The sequence below is a fragment of the Daucus carota genome, chromosome 8, assembly GCF_001625215.2.
Source record: "Daucus carota subsp. sativus chromosome 8, DH1 v3.0, whole genome shotgun sequence".
Taxonomy (NCBI): Eukaryota; Viridiplantae; Streptophyta; class Magnoliopsida; order Apiales; family Apiaceae; genus Daucus; species Daucus carota.
In genome coordinates this window covers 24,227,775-24,245,504 of record NC_030388.2, presented here as the reverse complement: position 1 = coordinate 24,245,504, position 17,730 = coordinate 24,227,775, and the positions used below count along the sequence as shown (strand labels likewise).

The 17,730-nt window shown below is 34.7% G+C and overlaps 2 protein-coding genes and 1 long non-coding RNA gene across 7 annotated transcripts; 2 read left to right on the top strand and 1 right to left on the bottom strand.

Annotated features, from left to right (window-relative positions):
* The first annotated feature begins 6,720 nt into the window (after positions 1 to 6,720).
* LOC108199005 (CRIB domain-containing protein RIC4) lies at positions 6,721 to 7,919 on the top strand. Its single transcript, XM_017366773.2, has 3 exons — positions 6,721 to 6,962; positions 7,055 to 7,198; positions 7,456 to 7,919. The coding sequence occupies exons 1-3, from the start codon at positions 6,833 to 6,835 to the stop codon at positions 7,704 to 7,706; spliced, it is 525 nt and encodes a 174-aa protein (XP_017222262.1). The 5' UTR covers positions 6,721 to 6,832; the 3' UTR covers positions 7,707 to 7,919.
* Positions 7,920 to 9,578: 1,659 nt separating this feature from the next.
* Positions 9,579 to 11,088, bottom strand: LOC108199249 (gibberellin 20 oxidase 2). Its single transcript, XM_017366982.2, has 3 exons — positions 10,573 to 11,088; positions 10,167 to 10,491; positions 9,579 to 9,932 (listed from the first exon to the last, which is right to left on the bottom strand). The coding sequence occupies exons 1-3, from the start codon at positions 11,070 to 11,072 to the stop codon at positions 9,663 to 9,665; spliced, it is 1,095 nt and encodes a 364-aa protein (XP_017222471.1). The 5' UTR covers positions 11,073 to 11,088; the 3' UTR covers positions 9,579 to 9,662.
* Positions 11,089 to 11,953: 865 nt separating this feature from the next.
* On the top strand, positions 11,954 to 14,490 carry LOC108199250 (uncharacterized). Of its 5 annotated transcripts, none has more exons than XR_001802351.2 (7): positions 11,954 to 12,189; positions 12,288 to 12,438; positions 13,332 to 13,380; positions 13,503 to 13,549; positions 13,715 to 13,883; positions 13,969 to 14,061; positions 14,148 to 14,490. It is a non-coding gene; the product is annotated as an uncharacterized LOC108199250 (long non-coding RNA). The 5 variants fall into 5 exon arrangements; XR_001802349.2 differs by having other exon boundaries at positions 13,191 to 13,380; XR_001802352.2 differs by having other exon boundaries at positions 12,271 to 12,438; positions 13,191 to 13,380.
* Positions 14,491 to 17,730: the final 3,240 nt, after the last annotated feature.

Below are 17,730 nucleotides of genomic sequence, written 5' to 3'. Positions count from 1 at the left end.
ACGGGGTTTCATCCTTAGAAGCCAGGAAGTAAACCCAAGTAAATTTTGAGAAGTCATCCACAATAACCAAGGCATATCTTCCTCCATCAATGGATGCAACATTTACAGGGCCAAACAGATCCATATGTAACAAATGAAGTGGATCTGTAATGGTATTGATGGTTTTGCCTTTGTGAGATGCTCTCTTCGCTTTTCCTTTCTGACAAGCTTCACAAAGATCATCAGATGAGAATTCCAGGGAAGGCAAACCTCTCACTAGATCTCTCTTGACTAGAGAGTTCATGGTTTTGAAGTTGAGGTGTGAGAGCTTCTTATGCCATAACCAACTATCTTCAGCAGATGCTTTGGCGTAGAAACAGTGAACTTCGTTTCCTGGTCCTGAAGATAAATCAGCTACGAATATATTGCCTTTCCTTATGCCACATAGCGAAGGACGCTTATCCTTGATATGTTTAATGATACATATCTCCTTTTCAAAATGAACATAATATCCTTTGTCACAGAATTGACTGACACTCAGGAGATTATGTTGAAGTCCTTCAACTATTGCAATATCTTCTATGATGATCCTTCCAATTTTGTACTTGCCATATCCCACAGTACGACCTTTGCTATTATCAGCAAAACTGACTGTAGGGCCAGCTCCTTCTCTTATGTCCTCCAGCAGGGATTTGTTGCCAGTCATGTGCATTGACGCTCCACTGTCAAGCACCCAGGTAACACGAACAATTCCACTGGCACCCTGCAAAAGACAACTTGATTAGACATTCTTTGGGACCCACACTTGATTGGGTCCAGCAAACTTAAAAAACTGATTTCTATCAGGTGTAACAACAGAGCCCCTTGGACTGATACTTGGTTCAGATTTGACTGAACTTACTTCCTTAACAACAGCCTTATAAACCTTGGTTTTAGGCTTTGGAACATAAGTTTCCTTTCTCTTGTGAGAAGGACTAGCAGTCTTTGATCTAGCATGCTTGTTGTTTGTGTGTTGTCTAGGTGATGTGTTTTCATTTTTCGCATGCAAATTTTTAAAATAAGCAGACATCAAGTTGAAAGCACAAGTCATACAATTATCAACACCACAGTATTTATGACATGCATCAAAAGCAGGAACAACAGGAGTATCAGTCATAGTAGTAGGAACATCAATAGATTCTACTCTAACCTTATTATCAGATTTAAAGTTCTCAGTAGAATGACATCTATTGTTCTTGTTCTTACTATTCACAAAACTATTAGGCTTGTTGAATTTGGTTCTTTCAGAGTTGACACCTAAACCAGCTTTAGGCAACCTAACATTGCCTTTCACTTTGATTGGTTTTAGTGATGTCGGGATCTCATCTTTCTTCTCATTACTCTCTTTCATTTTAAGGTCTTCCTGTTTGAGTTCATATTTAATGACAACAGGAGTTTCTAACAGAGGTTCAGCTTCTGAGGCCTTAAACAAAGGTTGAGGGGAATCTTTCAAAACAAAAGGAATTCCTCTCTCCTTTGCACTCTTCTTAAAGGGAGTAATGTTACTAGCCTTACCTACAGATTTGTTATAGTCAAAGCCTATTCCAACAGTTCTCTTGATCTCTTGTTTATCATTAAGTTCTTTGACTATCATGGAGGCATCTTTAAAGGCTTTACATTTCACTTTCTCTTCGTCTAGCTGAAGTCTTAAAGCAATCTCACCTTTCTCTAGAACTTTGACTTTAGCACATTGTAATCCTAAATCCATAGTCAATTGTTCTATTTTAGGTTTTAATACTTTCATCTCATTCATTTTATAAGCATGAATATCCAAGACTAAAGTATCAATTTTAAGATTGGCAGCTTTCAACCTTTTAATAGCATCATCTCTTTCGAGTCCTAATTGCATAAACAGTTTAGGGCATGTAGGATCTACCTGAAAGCTTCCAGCAGGAGGAGGTGAAGATGATCCAGCATTAGCCATGAGAGCAACATTCCCAATCTGCTCTTCTTCATCACTATCTGTATCATCCCAGCTTTTCCCTTCTGCTAGATATGATTTGCTCTTGAAGCTTTGACTTCCAGAAGTACCATGATGCTTTCTAACCAGTGCATCATACTTCTGCTTCAGCTCATCATACGAATCTTTTCTTTTTCCTTGAACCTTGGGCTGTTTGCATTCAGTTGCAAAATGTCCAGGTTCACCACAATTGAAGCATTTGAACTTGCTTCTGTCCACCATCCCAGTCTTGTATCCTCCTTTGCTTGTAGAAGATGAATAACCTCCTTTTTGAAACTTGTTGACAGTAGGTTTGTACTTGTAGGAGGGGTTCTTCCTGAATCTCATGTTTCCAAACTTCTTGGCAAACAGGGATAGAGATTGATCTTCTAACAGTTCAAGCTCTTCCATTGTATAGAACTCTTCGTCACCACTGGAAGAAGCAGTCTGACCCATCTCAGGTACAACAAGCTCCTGAGTAGTCTTAGAAGGAACAACAACATCCTTCTTCTTTTCTTCCAGTACAGGTGACTCAACAACTAGAGCTCTCGAATGGTTCTGTGTTTTACCCCAGCCATATCTCTGTTTACTCTGAACTTGCTCCAGTTCATAAGTTTTCAAAACTCCGTAGAGTCTTTCCAGAGAAATCTCATGCAGATCTCTGCTTTCCCTGATGGCAGTGATTCTGTGTTCCAGATGTTCGGGAAGGGTCAAGAGAAACTTCAAGTTGACTTCTTTCTTGTCGTAGAATTTCCCATTCAGATTTAAATTATTTATCAAATTATTAAGTCTGATAAATACTTCTGAAATCCCTTCACCGGGATGGGAACCAAACTGTTCATACTGAGCCATCAGTATCTCTTTCTTGTTTTCCCTAACTTCCTCTGAGCCTTCATTGATAATCTCTAATGTATCCCAGATTTGCTTGGCGTTCGTACAATTTACAACAGCATTGTACATCACTGGATTTAGAGATTCAACCAAGATTAGTTGAAGAGCATCATCTAAGTTCATTTGATCACTCTCTTCATCGGTGTACTCAGAAAGTTCTTTCGGAATGACCTGATGAGGTATCAACACACCATCCTCTTCGTGTGCTAAAATGACCTTCATCGGAGTAGTAACACCTTTGTCCAAAATCCCGATGTATTTTCTGTTCGCAGTGCGGAGGAATAGGAACATGTGCCTCTTCCATAGGCCAAAGTGTTCCTGGCTGAACGGTGGGATTTTAATGCTACTGATCTTTTGCGTACTCATTTTTTAAAGATTAAAATGAATAGTGTTTGGATGAGATTTGGATTACTGAAAGAAAAATATTTTAAATCAAAATTAATTTTTTTTTTAAAAAAAAATTAATTCGAATTAAAAAATATTTGAAATTGAAGTGAATAGTGTTTGGAGAGATTTGGATTTTTGAAAGAAAAAATATTTTAAATCAAAATTAATTTTTGGAATAAAATTAATTCGAATAAAAAATATTTGGACGTTACAGAGTGTGTATAGGATCTGATACTGAAAATGGTATCAACTGCTCTGATGCCAATTGTTAGGTCCAGATACGATTGTAGAAGGGGGGGGTTGAATACAATCGTCACAAAATAATCGCGGCGGAATAATCTGATCGGAGTTTAACTTGTTAATCAGATTTAAATTAATTAATATAACAATTTTTAAGTCGTTATATAATTAATATGGTTCGTTTTAATGTCCACTAGTTCGTAGAATAAATTCGACAGGATGTATTCTAGTTTAGTGATTAAAACAACCGAATGATCAAAGCACAGGAAACTGTGGATTTAACGAATAGCAAGTTACAAACAACTTGAAAGTTTACAAGGCAATGAACATTTACAAATGAAGGAGGTGAGGCCATATTTATAGGCAACACCTTGAACTTGTATGACAAAGGTAGGCATGACAACTCTAGGAAGCTTTATGACAATCTAAACAAGTGCTATGACAAAAGGTATGACAATTAGAAGCATTGTCATGGCACAAGTGAGAAGGTATGACAATCTAAGAGAAGGTATGACAATCAGAATGACAAACCAAGGGAAGGTATGACAATCAGAATGACAAACCAAGGGAAGGTATGACAATTACAAGCATTGTCATGCTCTCTTAGAATAGGTATGACAACCGTATGACAAACGGTATGACAAACCAAAGGTTTGTCATGCCTCCTGACTATGGCAGTTGGCAAAGTGCGGTATGACAATCAATTAGATTGTCATACCGTGCTCAAAAACCATTTAACAATTGATTTTTCCTATATAATTAATTCAATAATTATCCACTTAATTATATTAATTATATAAATTCATAAATTAAATTAATTCGAGTGTGAATTAATTTAATAAATAAATTACATAACTTATATAATTATTTTGAGATGTGAATTAATTAAAAGAATAATTATATTGAGCACTTCTTCAGCAGCAGGCCTTCTGACTTCTTTTAAAAGATCTGATTCTTTGTCTTGATTGAACGACCACCTATTGTTGATGCAGAATATTTAATCTGAGTAGCTGACACACAAATGTACTGTCTGGTTCATCTGTATCTAGCTGAATCAAATATTCTTTATCAATTAAACATTTGTGAAGTGGCTTGTTCATCGAGTCTTTGTCTTCGTAGTTCTTCTTCATAAGTAGAAATAGTTTGGAATCTTCTGAATAAATAAAGTATTAAAACTTTATACCTTCTGGACTTCTGGACGTGCTACAAAATATTATTTGTACACTGAGGCTTGAACATATTAATGAACTTCTTTCAGTGGTGTGCAGCAGCATCCTGAAATTCTTCAGACATATGATTTTAATAAATCACTTGACGTTCTTCGTACGGATTCCTTCAATAGTGCTTGCTAATTTACTTTCTTTCTTATCAGAGTTGAGTTGATACTCTTAAATACAAATAGGCTTAACATATGCCTTTCAAGTGATTTGTGTGTGTCTAATGTCAATGGACAAAACTAATGCCAATAGACACTTCTTTTCCAATAGATGTGTCTAATGCCAACGAACATGCCTCATAAGCACTAATAATCATAATAAACTCGAACAAAGCATACACCCCGTACTCTCCTGACTTGTTCGATGTATCATTATGATTACATTGATCAACCAGTTAATTCAATTACACTAAAATATCCAACAAAACTCGTGTTAGCACTATCATAGCTAGAAACTGGTAGGGTTAACTCTGTAGAACTGGAATGGTGATGATCAGGGGTGTAGCTACAGCCACGCTTGAAAACAGCAAAGTAGTAAAACCCAGTTGCAAACCATAGCTTTTACCTTTCAGCGGACACTTCATAATATTCACCCTAGTCACTCTAAAGCACCAAGTCACTAACTCATTTTATTAAAATATAACTCTCTCTTTCTATTTTGTACTCACAGTCGCTCCAAGCCTCCACCTCCGTTACTTTACTCATTTACTCATGTTGGTTGCTGTCGCTTATATGTTATTCCCTTTGTCCCATCAGGTTTTCTTTTCTTTTTTTTCTTTTGTCATATCCCATCAGGTTCCTTAAGTTATTTTTTGACACACATTTTGAGATTTTTATAAAGTATACTTACATAATACATTTTTTTAAAAAAATTGCTAAAAAAAGTTTGACGTTTAAATTTTTATTCAAAACAAGAAAAAATTAAAAATACGTTATGTTTTTAAAAAGGCTCAACATGCATAAACAATGTACGTAAACAATCTGACGGGACGGAGTATAATAATTTGACCCCAGTTTATGAATTTTCTGGCTACGCCCTTGGTGATGATGATGATGGTCACAGCAGGAAAGTTTACCATAATTCAGCTGAAACTGGAGAGGGGATAAGAAAGTCTTCTGGGATGGGCAGATAATTAGTTGCAAAAGGGAGAGTGCGTAGTATTCGTGCACCTGTGATGAGCCATGTAAGCGGCCTAATTTGTAATGCTGCAGAAGAAGAAGAAAGTAGCACTTATGGTAATAGAAATCAATGTATAAATGTAAGGTTAGTATGTTAAGAATGGTGTAGTCTTATAAATCAAGTCAATCTGATATACAACATCCCATATAACTAATAATTGAGATCAAAGATATCTAGTTAAGAAAGATCCTGTGCTAGTAAGTAGATGAACATGCAACAAGAGCCTGTATATTATTACAATGACACATGCATGCTGCTCATTCTCTTTGTTTCTTGTCTTTCCTATCTTCTTCCAGGAGTTGCCCACAATATATGTTTAAATATATGAATGACCCCATCCTCACCTACCAATAATTATTAATAAGAGTTGCAATAACTTAAAACAGAGATGACTACAAGTACATTAGTTCTGTTGGACTGATTACAAAACAAGTGAAATTTTTGTGCAAGTTTTTAAGGTGAGCTCACAAGTGTCCACAAATACTCTTGCTTAATTCTTTTTAGGTTGATAGCTAGCATCACTAATATGATCAAATCATTAAGCAATTGAAAATCTTGGGTGCCTAATCAATACATAAACAAACATTAGTTGGAGTACTTTAAAAGAATATGAGTATTAGTAGTGATTAGTATGATGACAGAAGGGTGGGTTGGTTTACAGACTAGCAAACTTATTCTTGAATGGCAAAAAGGACTTTTAATTAGCAAAAGTAGGTTGAGTTGCACAGGTTAACTAACTAACTATAACTACTCCCAACCCACTTCACTGTTCATTCCTTTCTTTATCTCACTGCACCTAACTTGGGTGTATTTTACATTTCCAACACAACAATCATTCTTGCTTGTTTATAAAGACTAGAGCACCCAATATAATCAACCTATTTTTTATGCATAGACTTTAAACCAGATCAACCTGCAATAGTAAAATCAAGTCTTTTTGCTTCTTTAATTATATGAGGTGATGAGAAATATTGTGGAAAGATTTGTACTTGTTCCTTTTTCTATGGGTTGTGTTTCTCAGTCAAGTACTCAAGTTGGCAATTCCCATCCCAGGAAATCTAAGTCAGGATCAGTTCCAGATGTTATCACAAGTATGATCTCTCTCCCTATATATATGTTGTGTGAGTGTCAATTTCTGTATACATGTATTAAAATTTGGTTGGTCTTCGGTGAATATATCAAGAAAGACGAGAAAGAGCAGAAGAGAGGTCATCAGGAGTAAAGATGAAGAATTCTTGGGGACTTGTATCATTTCAGAAGCCTAACATCACCTTTGGAATACATAAACTCATCATCAGGAGCTTCAAGAATTTTTCTCAATTATTCGGTATGCAAGAACATAGTGTTACAGCTAGAGCTCATTCGCATGTTTCTTTCATTTCAAAAAATGCAGTAATCAATCAATGCAACCATGCATAAGTACATAATTTGCAGCCTGAATAAGCGTTCAAAATAATTATACTGTGGTTTCAATAGATTGATTCATGTTGTGGAATACAACAAAACTTCATTTATTTCATTTGTATGATGATATTCTTATTTGTTGCAACATAAGTTATTTAACTAATGTACTTTGATCAACAGTCTACAAAGAAGAGATGGAAAAAGAAATGGAAATAGGATTACCAACAGATGTAAAGCACGTCGGACACATAGGATGGGACGGATCAAACTCCCTAAAAAGTTGGGAAAATCTCAAGACTCCAGAAATCATTTCATTTTCCTCTGTTTCATTGAAGCAGTTTGAGCTGGCAATGGCTGCACAAGTTGATCAGGCACCTTTAGCTGGTGAAGCAACTAGTGATCACTACCCTAACACGACGATGATGTATTGATGATAATCATGATATATGAACATATACATATGTGGAGTATGTTATTCGTACCATTTGTGCATGTATTATGATTAAAATCCCAGAAAATGATTGCCTAATGTAGGATGAAAGCGAGGCTTCTGTATAGAAATTCAGATGGAAAAATCGTCTTTGATTACTTGAATTTTCTCCGCGCTTCAAATATTTTTAATGAGAATTTTTTTTGCCATGTTATCTTCGGTTTCTTAAATTGTTGTATGAACATATGAAATGAAGTGAAAGGGGTCTGTTTATTTAATAGGGTGAAGATCTCTGCAGGCATCAAAGCTGTGTAACACCATCAAAGCTTGAGCTAAATTTGAAACTTTAACGGTTAAAATCTGGTTTTCTACCACTCTCGATTCATTTATGCGTCTAGTTAGAAAAACTCAGCCAGCTGCACATGCGCATGCAAATCTTTCTCACAGTTGTTAATTTCTCAGAAGGAATTCGCTCTAGCTCAAATGAGTGGAGTGTTTCGCCTTACTTGCTTGACTGGCTCGGGGTCTCCTAACAATGGAACCAATTTTACCTATCATTGCTTTTATTTCTTGAATCTGAATGACACAATTGAAGTGAGTGGTCATTGTATCTGAAAAAGGCAACAGAATTACTATTGAGGTGTTTGGTCAGCACTTATAAGCCCGGCTTCTGGTTTATAAGTTAGAAACACTTATTTGTACCGTTTGTGTAAAAAGTAAAGAAATACTTGAAAGAAGTTGAGAATGCTAACTTTTGTTTCATGACTTCTAATTCTTTCCAAACACTTTAATCACTTAGAGCAACTCCAATGCAATGCTATACTTGGTTCTATTGCTATATTATAGCATCAAAAGTAAAAAAACTCAACTCCAAAGGGGTGCTATATTTGGATGCATCCATGCATAGATGCATCCTTGGTTCTATATTTGAAACCAAGGATGGATCCATCCATGTTGCCACATCATCAATAAATAGAAATTGGAAACTAGTTAATGAGTTAGGTAAAAGTTAAAGAGTTGGTTCTATATAGAAATTAGGTAAAAGTTAATGAGATGGTTAAATTTGAAACTAGTTATAGAACTTAGCATTGGAGTGCAAGTTTTATTTTAGCACTAAAAAACACTTTTTGGTGCTATATTATAGCAATAGCAATAGATATATAGCATCTAGCATTGGACTTGCTCTTATAAGTCTTAACTTGCTTGTAACTTATATTTCACTTCTTTACTTCAAGAAAAAGCACTTATTTTAAGTTTACCCAAACGGCCCATGTGTTCATTTTATCATTGCCTTGTTGTGGATAAAAGAGTGGGGTGAGCTTCGCGTTTTTGACTTTTCTCGTGTGTCACAACTCAGACGGTTTTTACGAAATGCCTACCTATCTTTACGGCGGTAAAGGATCAAGTCAAAAAAAACATAGTTATAATTTGGAGGGGTAGAGGTTTGGCCGGCTCAACCAAATTTAAGGGCAGAGCCTTTTATATAGATATTTTTTATGATAGAGATAGAGTAGAAGTAGGTTTTAGAGTTCATATCACAGTCGAACATGTAAACATGCTTAATAGATTACTGTATTTAAATGTCTATATAGGATCAAGTAGAAGGCTTTGAAGAGCACAATTGAATAGCTCAATGGTGGGTTTATCCTTTGATGTCCCGGGATATCCGGGTTTGACTCTGACTCACTCCGAGAAGTATTAGAACAGTAGACAATCATATGATCAAGAGGATCATTGATACAAGTTAAAAATATCATAAAATTATTGATGGAATGTAAATATGACCATATGAAGAAAATTTATTATTAAAAGTACCCCTCAAAATCAAAGATACAATTATATCAGATCACAAAACATAAAGATAAAAATCTGATACACCAAAAGATAAAAGATAAACTTCTAGAAATTAACGACAGACTGAGGAGTCACTTGAATATTGGGGGCAGGGGATTATGGCCTAATTAGAAGGAGAAGGATGAAGCCACCGAAAGAAGTTCTCAAGAGTAGCACCATCCACTCTGTGGTGACGCTGAGTAAACTCATACAAATCAGCCCACTTGAAATCAGGATACTTTCTTTCCACTCCATCAGCCTCAACAATCTTCTCAGGAGCTCTCAGAACCAAGTCCTCTTTCGGGTTGACGAAATACACCATAGACCTTCTTGTCCTCTCACTATTCACCATTGCCCTGTGCACACAGCTTTTGTATTTTCCATTGCTCAATGCCTGCATTACATGACCCCCAAAAATAATCAGACACATGTGCCCATTGGCACATGCTAAGCGCTAATTTAGCTTGTTTTGATTGGTAGAGCTTTTGTATATGCAGGGTCTACCATTATATATCAGTATTAGCCAATCAAAATGAGTTAAATACATGAAATTTGATACTTAGCATGTGCCCACAGGCAAATCATAGAAAAACCGAATATCTTAGAGACAAATTTTTTATCAACATACCATTAATGTATCGCCAATGTTGATAACAAGGGCGTTAGGGCAAGGACGGACTGATTGCCATTTGTTGTCGGAAAATACTTCAAGGCCTCCGACTTGATCTTGATGAAGTATGGTTATTGATGTCGGATCAGCATGAGGACCGGTCCCGAGGACTAGCTCGGGCTGCTCACATTGAGGATAGTAGTTGCACCGCATGATAGAAGTCCCTTCTTTGAACAATTTACTGTAATACTCCTCTGCTTCCACACCTAAACTAGTCTCTAAGAGCTTAAAGATAGTCATTGCTAGCTTGTTCATCTGCTCACAGTATATCTGATACACCATTCTACACCAAGCAAATAAAGAAAAAAGTAACAAAAATATAAAAAAAGTAGAAGATACTATAGTATTTTGAATATAATCTTACCCTGTTTTTTTAAAAGAATCTCCGAGGACAGAATCAAAGTAGTCGACAACAATCTTCTCCTCAGGCTTACTAGCATGATCGAATCTGAACGAGTAAGTCTCCTTCCATGGCAAATTTTTCGCGAATCGATCTGCATGGGCACCAGAGTATCCCCAAACACTCCCACGTTGCCTCCTCAGCCTCAACTTCTCCTCAGTAGGAAGATCAAACAACGTATCGATTTCATCATGAGCCGCTTGAATAACAGCTTCATCGACTCCATGATTGATCACTTGAAAAAATCCATGTTCCATGCAAGCAGCACGGAGGAGCTCAATGGTGGCATCAATCACTTTCTTATCGTTAGATAAGAATCCTGCGAGATCGATGACCGGGGCATTGAGCTCTTCTTGGGCTTGAATTAGATCTTCTTTTGGCCATATGAACTGTGTGGGTGCCAAGTTTTGTTGCTTCTGGAAAGAGAATAGGGAGAGATTTTGAGACAAAGTTGATGAAGCCATTGAAAGATATTGCTCCTACTTTTGTAAGTGAAAGAGGTTGTGTTGTGAAATGTGAGAAAACAAAATGGGTATTTATAGAATATTGGTGAACCCTTTTATCTTAAAGAAATTAAATCTCATTTTTTATATGATATCTTGCATTAATGTAGATATGATATTAGTACTACAAATACAAATTGCGGCATTTAGAGATAAGAATGAATCAAATATACTAGACTTTTGAGGATATTTTGGATATTTTGATTTTATTTGAAAAAAAATCAATGCTTAAAAGGATATAGTAAATCACTTTCATTCTCCATTCAAAACAAAATAAATTTAAGCGAGGTGTAGTCTATATGGATTATTTGATACAAGATAATCCAAGATTTCATAAGATTTCAAAGAATATAAAATATCATTTTCATTCATTATTAAGGATAAGATAAGATAATCAACCGTGGCTATATTGAGGGGTGCATTGGATTGAGATTTTAAAAGATTTTTTTTCATTCTTGAAATCCGAGGATATTGGATTGTTTGAAATCTATTAAAATCTAGAGGTATTCAATTGAGATTTTAAATTATGCTACAAAATCTGGTGACATTCAATTAAGATTTTAAATCACTACACCATAAAAGGGCTATAGCAACGCCAAGTCTGAATTTTGCTCATAAATCGTTGCTATTTCTTGACAAATTTTGACAAACCTATAGCTGTTGCAATATTTTTAAAAAATGTTACAAATGAGTGTAATTATTTTAAAAATCTATAACACTTGCAACGAGTTTTAATAATTGTTGCAGCAGAGTTCAAAATTTTGGGCTCAAGAGTTTCCCGGGTTCTAAAAATAAGCGGGCTTTATAATTTTATTTCCCCCTACTTTCCAAATTACGCACAGGCCAGGTAGAATATACCCAAAACATTTCATTACATGAAGACTAAGTAAAAAATACAGAGGCGACGAAGAGCGAAAGAGGAGATTTGGGGAAACAGCGGAGTCATGCTCGAATATTCAAGCTCAAGCAATACTCAAGATCGAAGATTCAAGCTTGAAGATTTGAGGTCGAAAAACACTCAAGGTCAAAGATTCAAGCTCGAGGAACACTCAAACTCGGACAACTTTCAAGAACGAATGTAAGAAACTGAACTTAATATAGATTTTCTCTCCCCTATCGATTTTATTTGTTATTAAATCAAAGTGTTTGTTTCAGTTAGGTTTTGTTGTTGATTAGGAATTTCAATTGAGATTTTGTTCGAGTCGCATTTTGAAATTAGGGCTTCAATTTGTGATGTTGCCTGCAATTGTCTCGTTGCTTGCGTTTCTGCATTGTCTAGAAACCGGGACTCTTCTTGGGCATGCTGAAGCTGAGCAGAAACTAGGATGTATGTTCTCTTTTGCATTATCCTCACGTTTCTCACTAATAGATCCATGTAATGGATTCATGTGTTCTCAATTCTATGTGCTTTTGAAAGACAATTACGACTTCAGTAATTTGGGCATTTGAATCAGTGAACTGAGCTTCTTTCTCTTGATTTTCTCTTTATACTTAAGGTTTATAAGAGTTAAATCATTCTTATATAGTTTATTTGTGTGTTCTTTTTAGTATTCTTATTAACATAATATCTATGAGATTACCTTATATTTAAACTTCACTGCATGCGTGTCATCCTTTGGCAGATTTGTAACTGCATACCTGCTATATCTTTTTCTTGTTCAAACTTATATGAGCTTCTCTTTTGTAAATCAACTTGTAAATTGTTTAACTAGTTTTGTGCAGTGCTGAACGATGAATAAACTGAAGGAGCCTAAACTATGTCATTCTTGATGTGTTTGTGTGTCTCGAGGGGGGGGGGGTGATTGATAATGCTCAACTTGTAAATTGTTTAATTAACTAGTTTAATTATCCGCTGTTAAGTTTTAGGCTGCAATAATGAGAATCAGATGAAGGCATTTTCTAAGCTGCTATCTTCCTCTGTTAAAGATAGCACCTTCTTCGAGAGCTGTGGTGTAGCCGATCTTATAACAACTTGCCGTAAGGAGGCCATATATGTGTAGTCCTGCATGCACTATTTAAGTTCATTCAAATTTAGCAATACTTGCAACACAGTGATCAAAATTTGATTAATTGTTACAGTGGGGGGCAGAAACAGGAAATGTGCAGATGCTTTTGCTAGGAATGGCGGCAGAAAGTTCCTCAGATTTACATTTGTTAGAAACCTCTGGAAATTTAAGCAGTAGCAATTTTTGATCAAGTTTGCCTCCAAATTATCTGCAGGTCTTTTGATGAGCTTGAAGCTGAGATGTTGTAAGGCCAGAAGCTCCAGGTAGATACCAAAATTTTAGTTACAAAAGCAAGAATAAGTTCACAAATTTCACATGTATCACTTCGAGTATTGTATGCTTTTAAAGCGATATATTGTTGGTTTAAGTTTAAACTTCTTTACAGAGTCAATCTTCGATATGATTGGCCTGGTGAAGAAAAACTCTATTGTGGTATGCACCTGTGCACCTTTGTTTTAATTATTATTTTTGATTAAAAGCATTAGCCTTTTCATGCTATTTGCAATTAGACTAGGGAGAAGTAATAATACTAATTGATATACTAGTATTGAACAGAGGGGTGGACATGATTCTAATGACTGAACTTTTTCCTTACAGAAACTTATGATCAATGAGACAATGAAAATAGCTCTTTGACTTCAAGTAGCCCTGTCTTTGCTAACTAGAGAAACACCATGTACAAGCTTTGAGAACAGGCGACCTCTTGCTTTTCTTTCAATTGTATTCGGAGAATAAAGATGAGAACGGTGATAACACATCATCACAGGTTTAAAGAATGGGGTTTTGAAAAATGATGGTGAAGCTGCCTTTTTTTTTTTTATAACTCAAATTTATATTTGTTCACTCAATAGGTGGTTTATGTTCTGGATCAAGTGCTCGCTTTGGAAGAGGATTGCCGCTCAAAATTAAGCAACAAGGTCTTAATGTTAAGTCTTTTTCTTGTGGTAAGATAACTTATATATGTGTGTGTCAAAAAGAAAGATAATTTAGCTTGAAGTTTCATGCAACTCATATTTTTTCATTGATATAGGTGACTCGATCGACTTATCGATGTAAAGAGGAATACATGCAGTCAAGAACCAGAACCTTTGCTAAAATCAAAGCATTCCCACATTGTCCGAGTTCCATTTAGGACAGAAAGTGGGATTGTTCCACTTAGATTTAATCATTTCAGTCTAGACTACATATTTTTATTTGAATTATGTCTGGACTTCAATGGCTAATTTATGTATGCAATTTAGATTTGAAATGGTTTGTAAGACTATATTGTAACGGTCATGATACCGCTTTTGAATTGTTGGATACTTGATACTTGGATTGTAAATAGACAATTGAAATTTGTGGCTATATAATGTCTGGCTATAATTGTATTTGTAGCAATGACCTTTTCGAATTTTTTTTATTAAATTTGTTGCTATTGCATCGAAATCTGTTGCAAAAAAATGTATAAAAATATTGCAATATGGGCGAAATCATTGCTATATCTTGGTTAAAATTCATTGCAATTGGTCTAATATTTGTTGCCTTAAAGTCATACAAATGAAACAAAATTAAGCTAATGCAATACAAGGAATGCGTTGCTGTAGACAAATATTTGTTGCTATATCGATTTATTGCAATAAAATAATTTCATTGCTGTATGGGGATATATTTGTTGCTAAATCCACCAATTGCAACGCGGTCAGATGCAACGCCAAAATTTGGCACTTTTGTTGCTATAGAAACTATTGCAACATATATAGCACTTTGAGCAATGGTTTTTCCGCGTTGCTATAAGCCTTTTATGGTGTAGTGAATTATATTACAAAATCTGGTGGTATTCAATTGAGATTGTTTAAAGTCCATTAAAATCTGATGGTATTCAAATGCTGAGGGAATTTTTTGAATTTCATAAAATGATGGATTTTGTGGCATTTGTCGGTTTATTTTGAGTTTTTTGAAATACCACCAAAATCTATGAGATTTTGAAGCATTGTGCTTAAATCCTAAAGAATCCATATCAACTCTACGACATTTTATCCAAAATCCGCACAAAATCAAAGTCACATACAATCTATTAAAATCCATAGATAAAAATAAACCATTAAAATCTCAATCGAATACACCCCGTCAATCTGTTATTCAATATCTTTTTTATTCATGAAATTGAAGTGTATTCTTTTAGGATTAAATAATACAACAAAATCGTGACATATTAAACCAGAACTCTGTATTATATTTCAAAAATTTGGTGTTATTCAATCAAGATTTTAAATAATAATTTAAAATATGATGGTTTTCAAATTGAATATTCAAATCGCTTAAACTCTGATGATATTCAATGACTTAAAGCCTGGGCTTTAAGCCCAGTCCAAACAAACAAGCTCTAAATTGAGTCAATTTTGAAATGAGTGACTAATTTGATATATTTGAACAAAATTTATAGGCTAGTGATCACATATAAACTACAATCTAATCTAAGCCATTAGAGCATCTCCAATGAGGCTCTTAAATCACTCTTTAAAATATAATATAATATTTGGCTCCCAGTGAGTTAAGACATTGAAAAAGATTTCATCTTCAATGCTCCTCTTTATACTTGCTCCTTAATTATATTTTATTCATTTAAATGAGAGAGAAAAGTAAAAAGAGAGAAATGTTGGTGGTAAAGTTGGAGGTAAAGTAATATTATATTCATGAAAAAAATGTTAAGAGCTCCTACATGCTCTTAAAAAGAGAAGAGAGATGATAAGCTCTTAAATTTTTAAAAAGCTTCAAGGAGCCCATTGGAGCTTTATTTCTTGCCTTGCTCCTTAAATTTGAAGTTAAGAGCTCATTTAGAGAGCCACTTGAAGATCCCCTTAGAGCATCTCCAGCAGCTTCTTAATTGACTCTTAAATATAATATAAAAATATTAGGCTCCTAATAAGCTAATACAAATTTAAGAGTCTCAACTCCAACAATTTTCTTTATACTTGCTCTTAAGTTAATATTTTATTCTTGTTTGGACTTGTATATGACACAAACTCAAATGTAATTTGGAGAGAATGAATATTTTATTATAAAAAATAAGTTAAGAGCTATGTAGTGGCTCTTAACTTTGAGGAGAGAGAAACAAGAGGCTCTTAGTGATATGAAGAGCTACTAAGAGTCTCTTGGAGTAAAAATTTCTCTCTCGCTCCTCAGATTTCAATTTAAGAGCTCATTTAAGAGTCTCTTGGAGGAATTCTTAGATTAGAGCATCTCCAAGAGCCTCCTAATTGGCTTTTAAATATAATATAAAAAATTGGGCTCTTAGTGATGTAGTACAAAGTTAAGAGTATGAACTCCAGCAATGCTATCTATATTTCTTCTCTATATCATATTTTATTCATGTTGGGCTCCACTAAAACAAAGATTCAAATTCAAAAGTGGGGATGAATTGGAGGGAAAAGAGTTTTTTATTAATAAAAATAAGTTAAGAACCAAGTTGTGACTCCTAAAAAAGATGAGAGAGAATGGGCTCTCAACTTTTTGAAGAGCCTTTGAGAGTCTCTCGGAGCTCTAATTTATGCACGACACTTTATTTTTCCACTTAAGAGCTTGAATAGAGAGCCTCTTGGAAATGCTCTTAATCTAATAGTGATTAAATACAAACTACAAACTGATCTATATCATTAAATCAATATAATCTAATGGCGCCCTAGAATTCACCACACACAATAAATCTATACGACCCTCCCACACATAATCCCTCCGTTTTTAATTTTAGTTTTCCCTTGTATCGGTTCTTTTTTTTTTTGAAATCCGACTTCACTGTATTTTTCTTCATCTCCCAACATTTAATTTCCTCACCATATTTGATATATTTCGATGTGATTTATATACTTTTTAATTTTTATTCTAAGAGAGATTTATAGTGGAGTAGCACGTATAGGCCATTGCTAAAAGATGTGTACGCGTGCGTGTGTATATATATTATTCTACTAAAAATCTTCTTATTCCATCTCCATACCTCCCGCCCCTACATAATCACCACCTCCTTGTCCATCTCCTTTATTTCTATCCCCACCAAAGTCACCACCCCATTCATCAACACCTCCACCACCGTCAAAAGTTCTTTAATATAAAAATTTCTCGGATGAAAAAATAAACTCACTTGAAAATTTTTAAAAAGCTTTGTTACTTAAATTTTATTAACTTTTCTCATCTCTGGAAAAAAATTAAAAACTTAAAAAAATATATTCAACCCTCTTCTACAATCTTTGCTCTCATTAAATTGTTAAATAAAAATTGGTATCAGAGTTAAGTTTCTAACATACATTAACTAAGTTTCTAACATACATTAACTAACATACATTTAAGTGATCCCATCACTTTTCTTACTCATTCAGGCTAGGATTGCGATAATTAAAAAAAAATGAAATTCTTATTACACTCTTAAGTTAAAAAGAAATTAGAGTTCGCCAAAATGAGCTACTTTATACATTTTTCTTTCTTAACCTCCATGCCCTCATCTCAATGTCAAGAATTGGGTAGGGCGGATAAAGTGCCATACAGCAAGCGCACAATACAACAATTGTATAACTCAATCTAGTCACTGATGTCGCAATGAATGGATGAACGGTTTCAAGTATAGAAACAAAATATAGAAC

What these genes read in the sequence shown, in the direction of transcription:
- LOC108199249 (XM_017366982.2), bottom strand. Translation starts at nt 11,072, where the DNA reads ATGGCTTCATCAACTTTGTCTCAAAATCTCTCCCTATTCTCTTTCCAG. An exon ending in GATTCTTTTAAAAAAACAGG is followed by an intron (nt 10,492 to 10,572) that starts GTAAGATTATAT and finishes TGCTTGGTGTAG; the next exon opens with AATGGTGTATCAGATATACT. An exon ending in ACATTGGCGATACATTAATG is followed by an intron (nt 9,933 to 10,166) that starts GTATGTTGATAA and finishes CATGTAATGCAG; the next exon opens with GCATTGAGCAATGGAAAATA.
- LOC108199005 (XM_017366773.2), top strand. Translation starts at nt 6,833, where the DNA reads ATGAGAAATATTGTGGAAAGATTTGTACTTGTTCCTTTTTCTATGGGT. An exon ending in AGTTCCAGATGTTATCACAA is followed by an intron (nt 6,963 to 7,054) that starts GTATGATCTCTC and finishes GAATATATCAAG; the next exon opens with AAAGACGAGAAAGAGCAGAA. An exon ending in GAATTTTTCTCAATTATTCG is followed by an intron (nt 7,199 to 7,455) that starts GTATGCAAGAAC and finishes TTTGATCAACAG; the next exon opens with TCTACAAAGAAGAGATGGAA.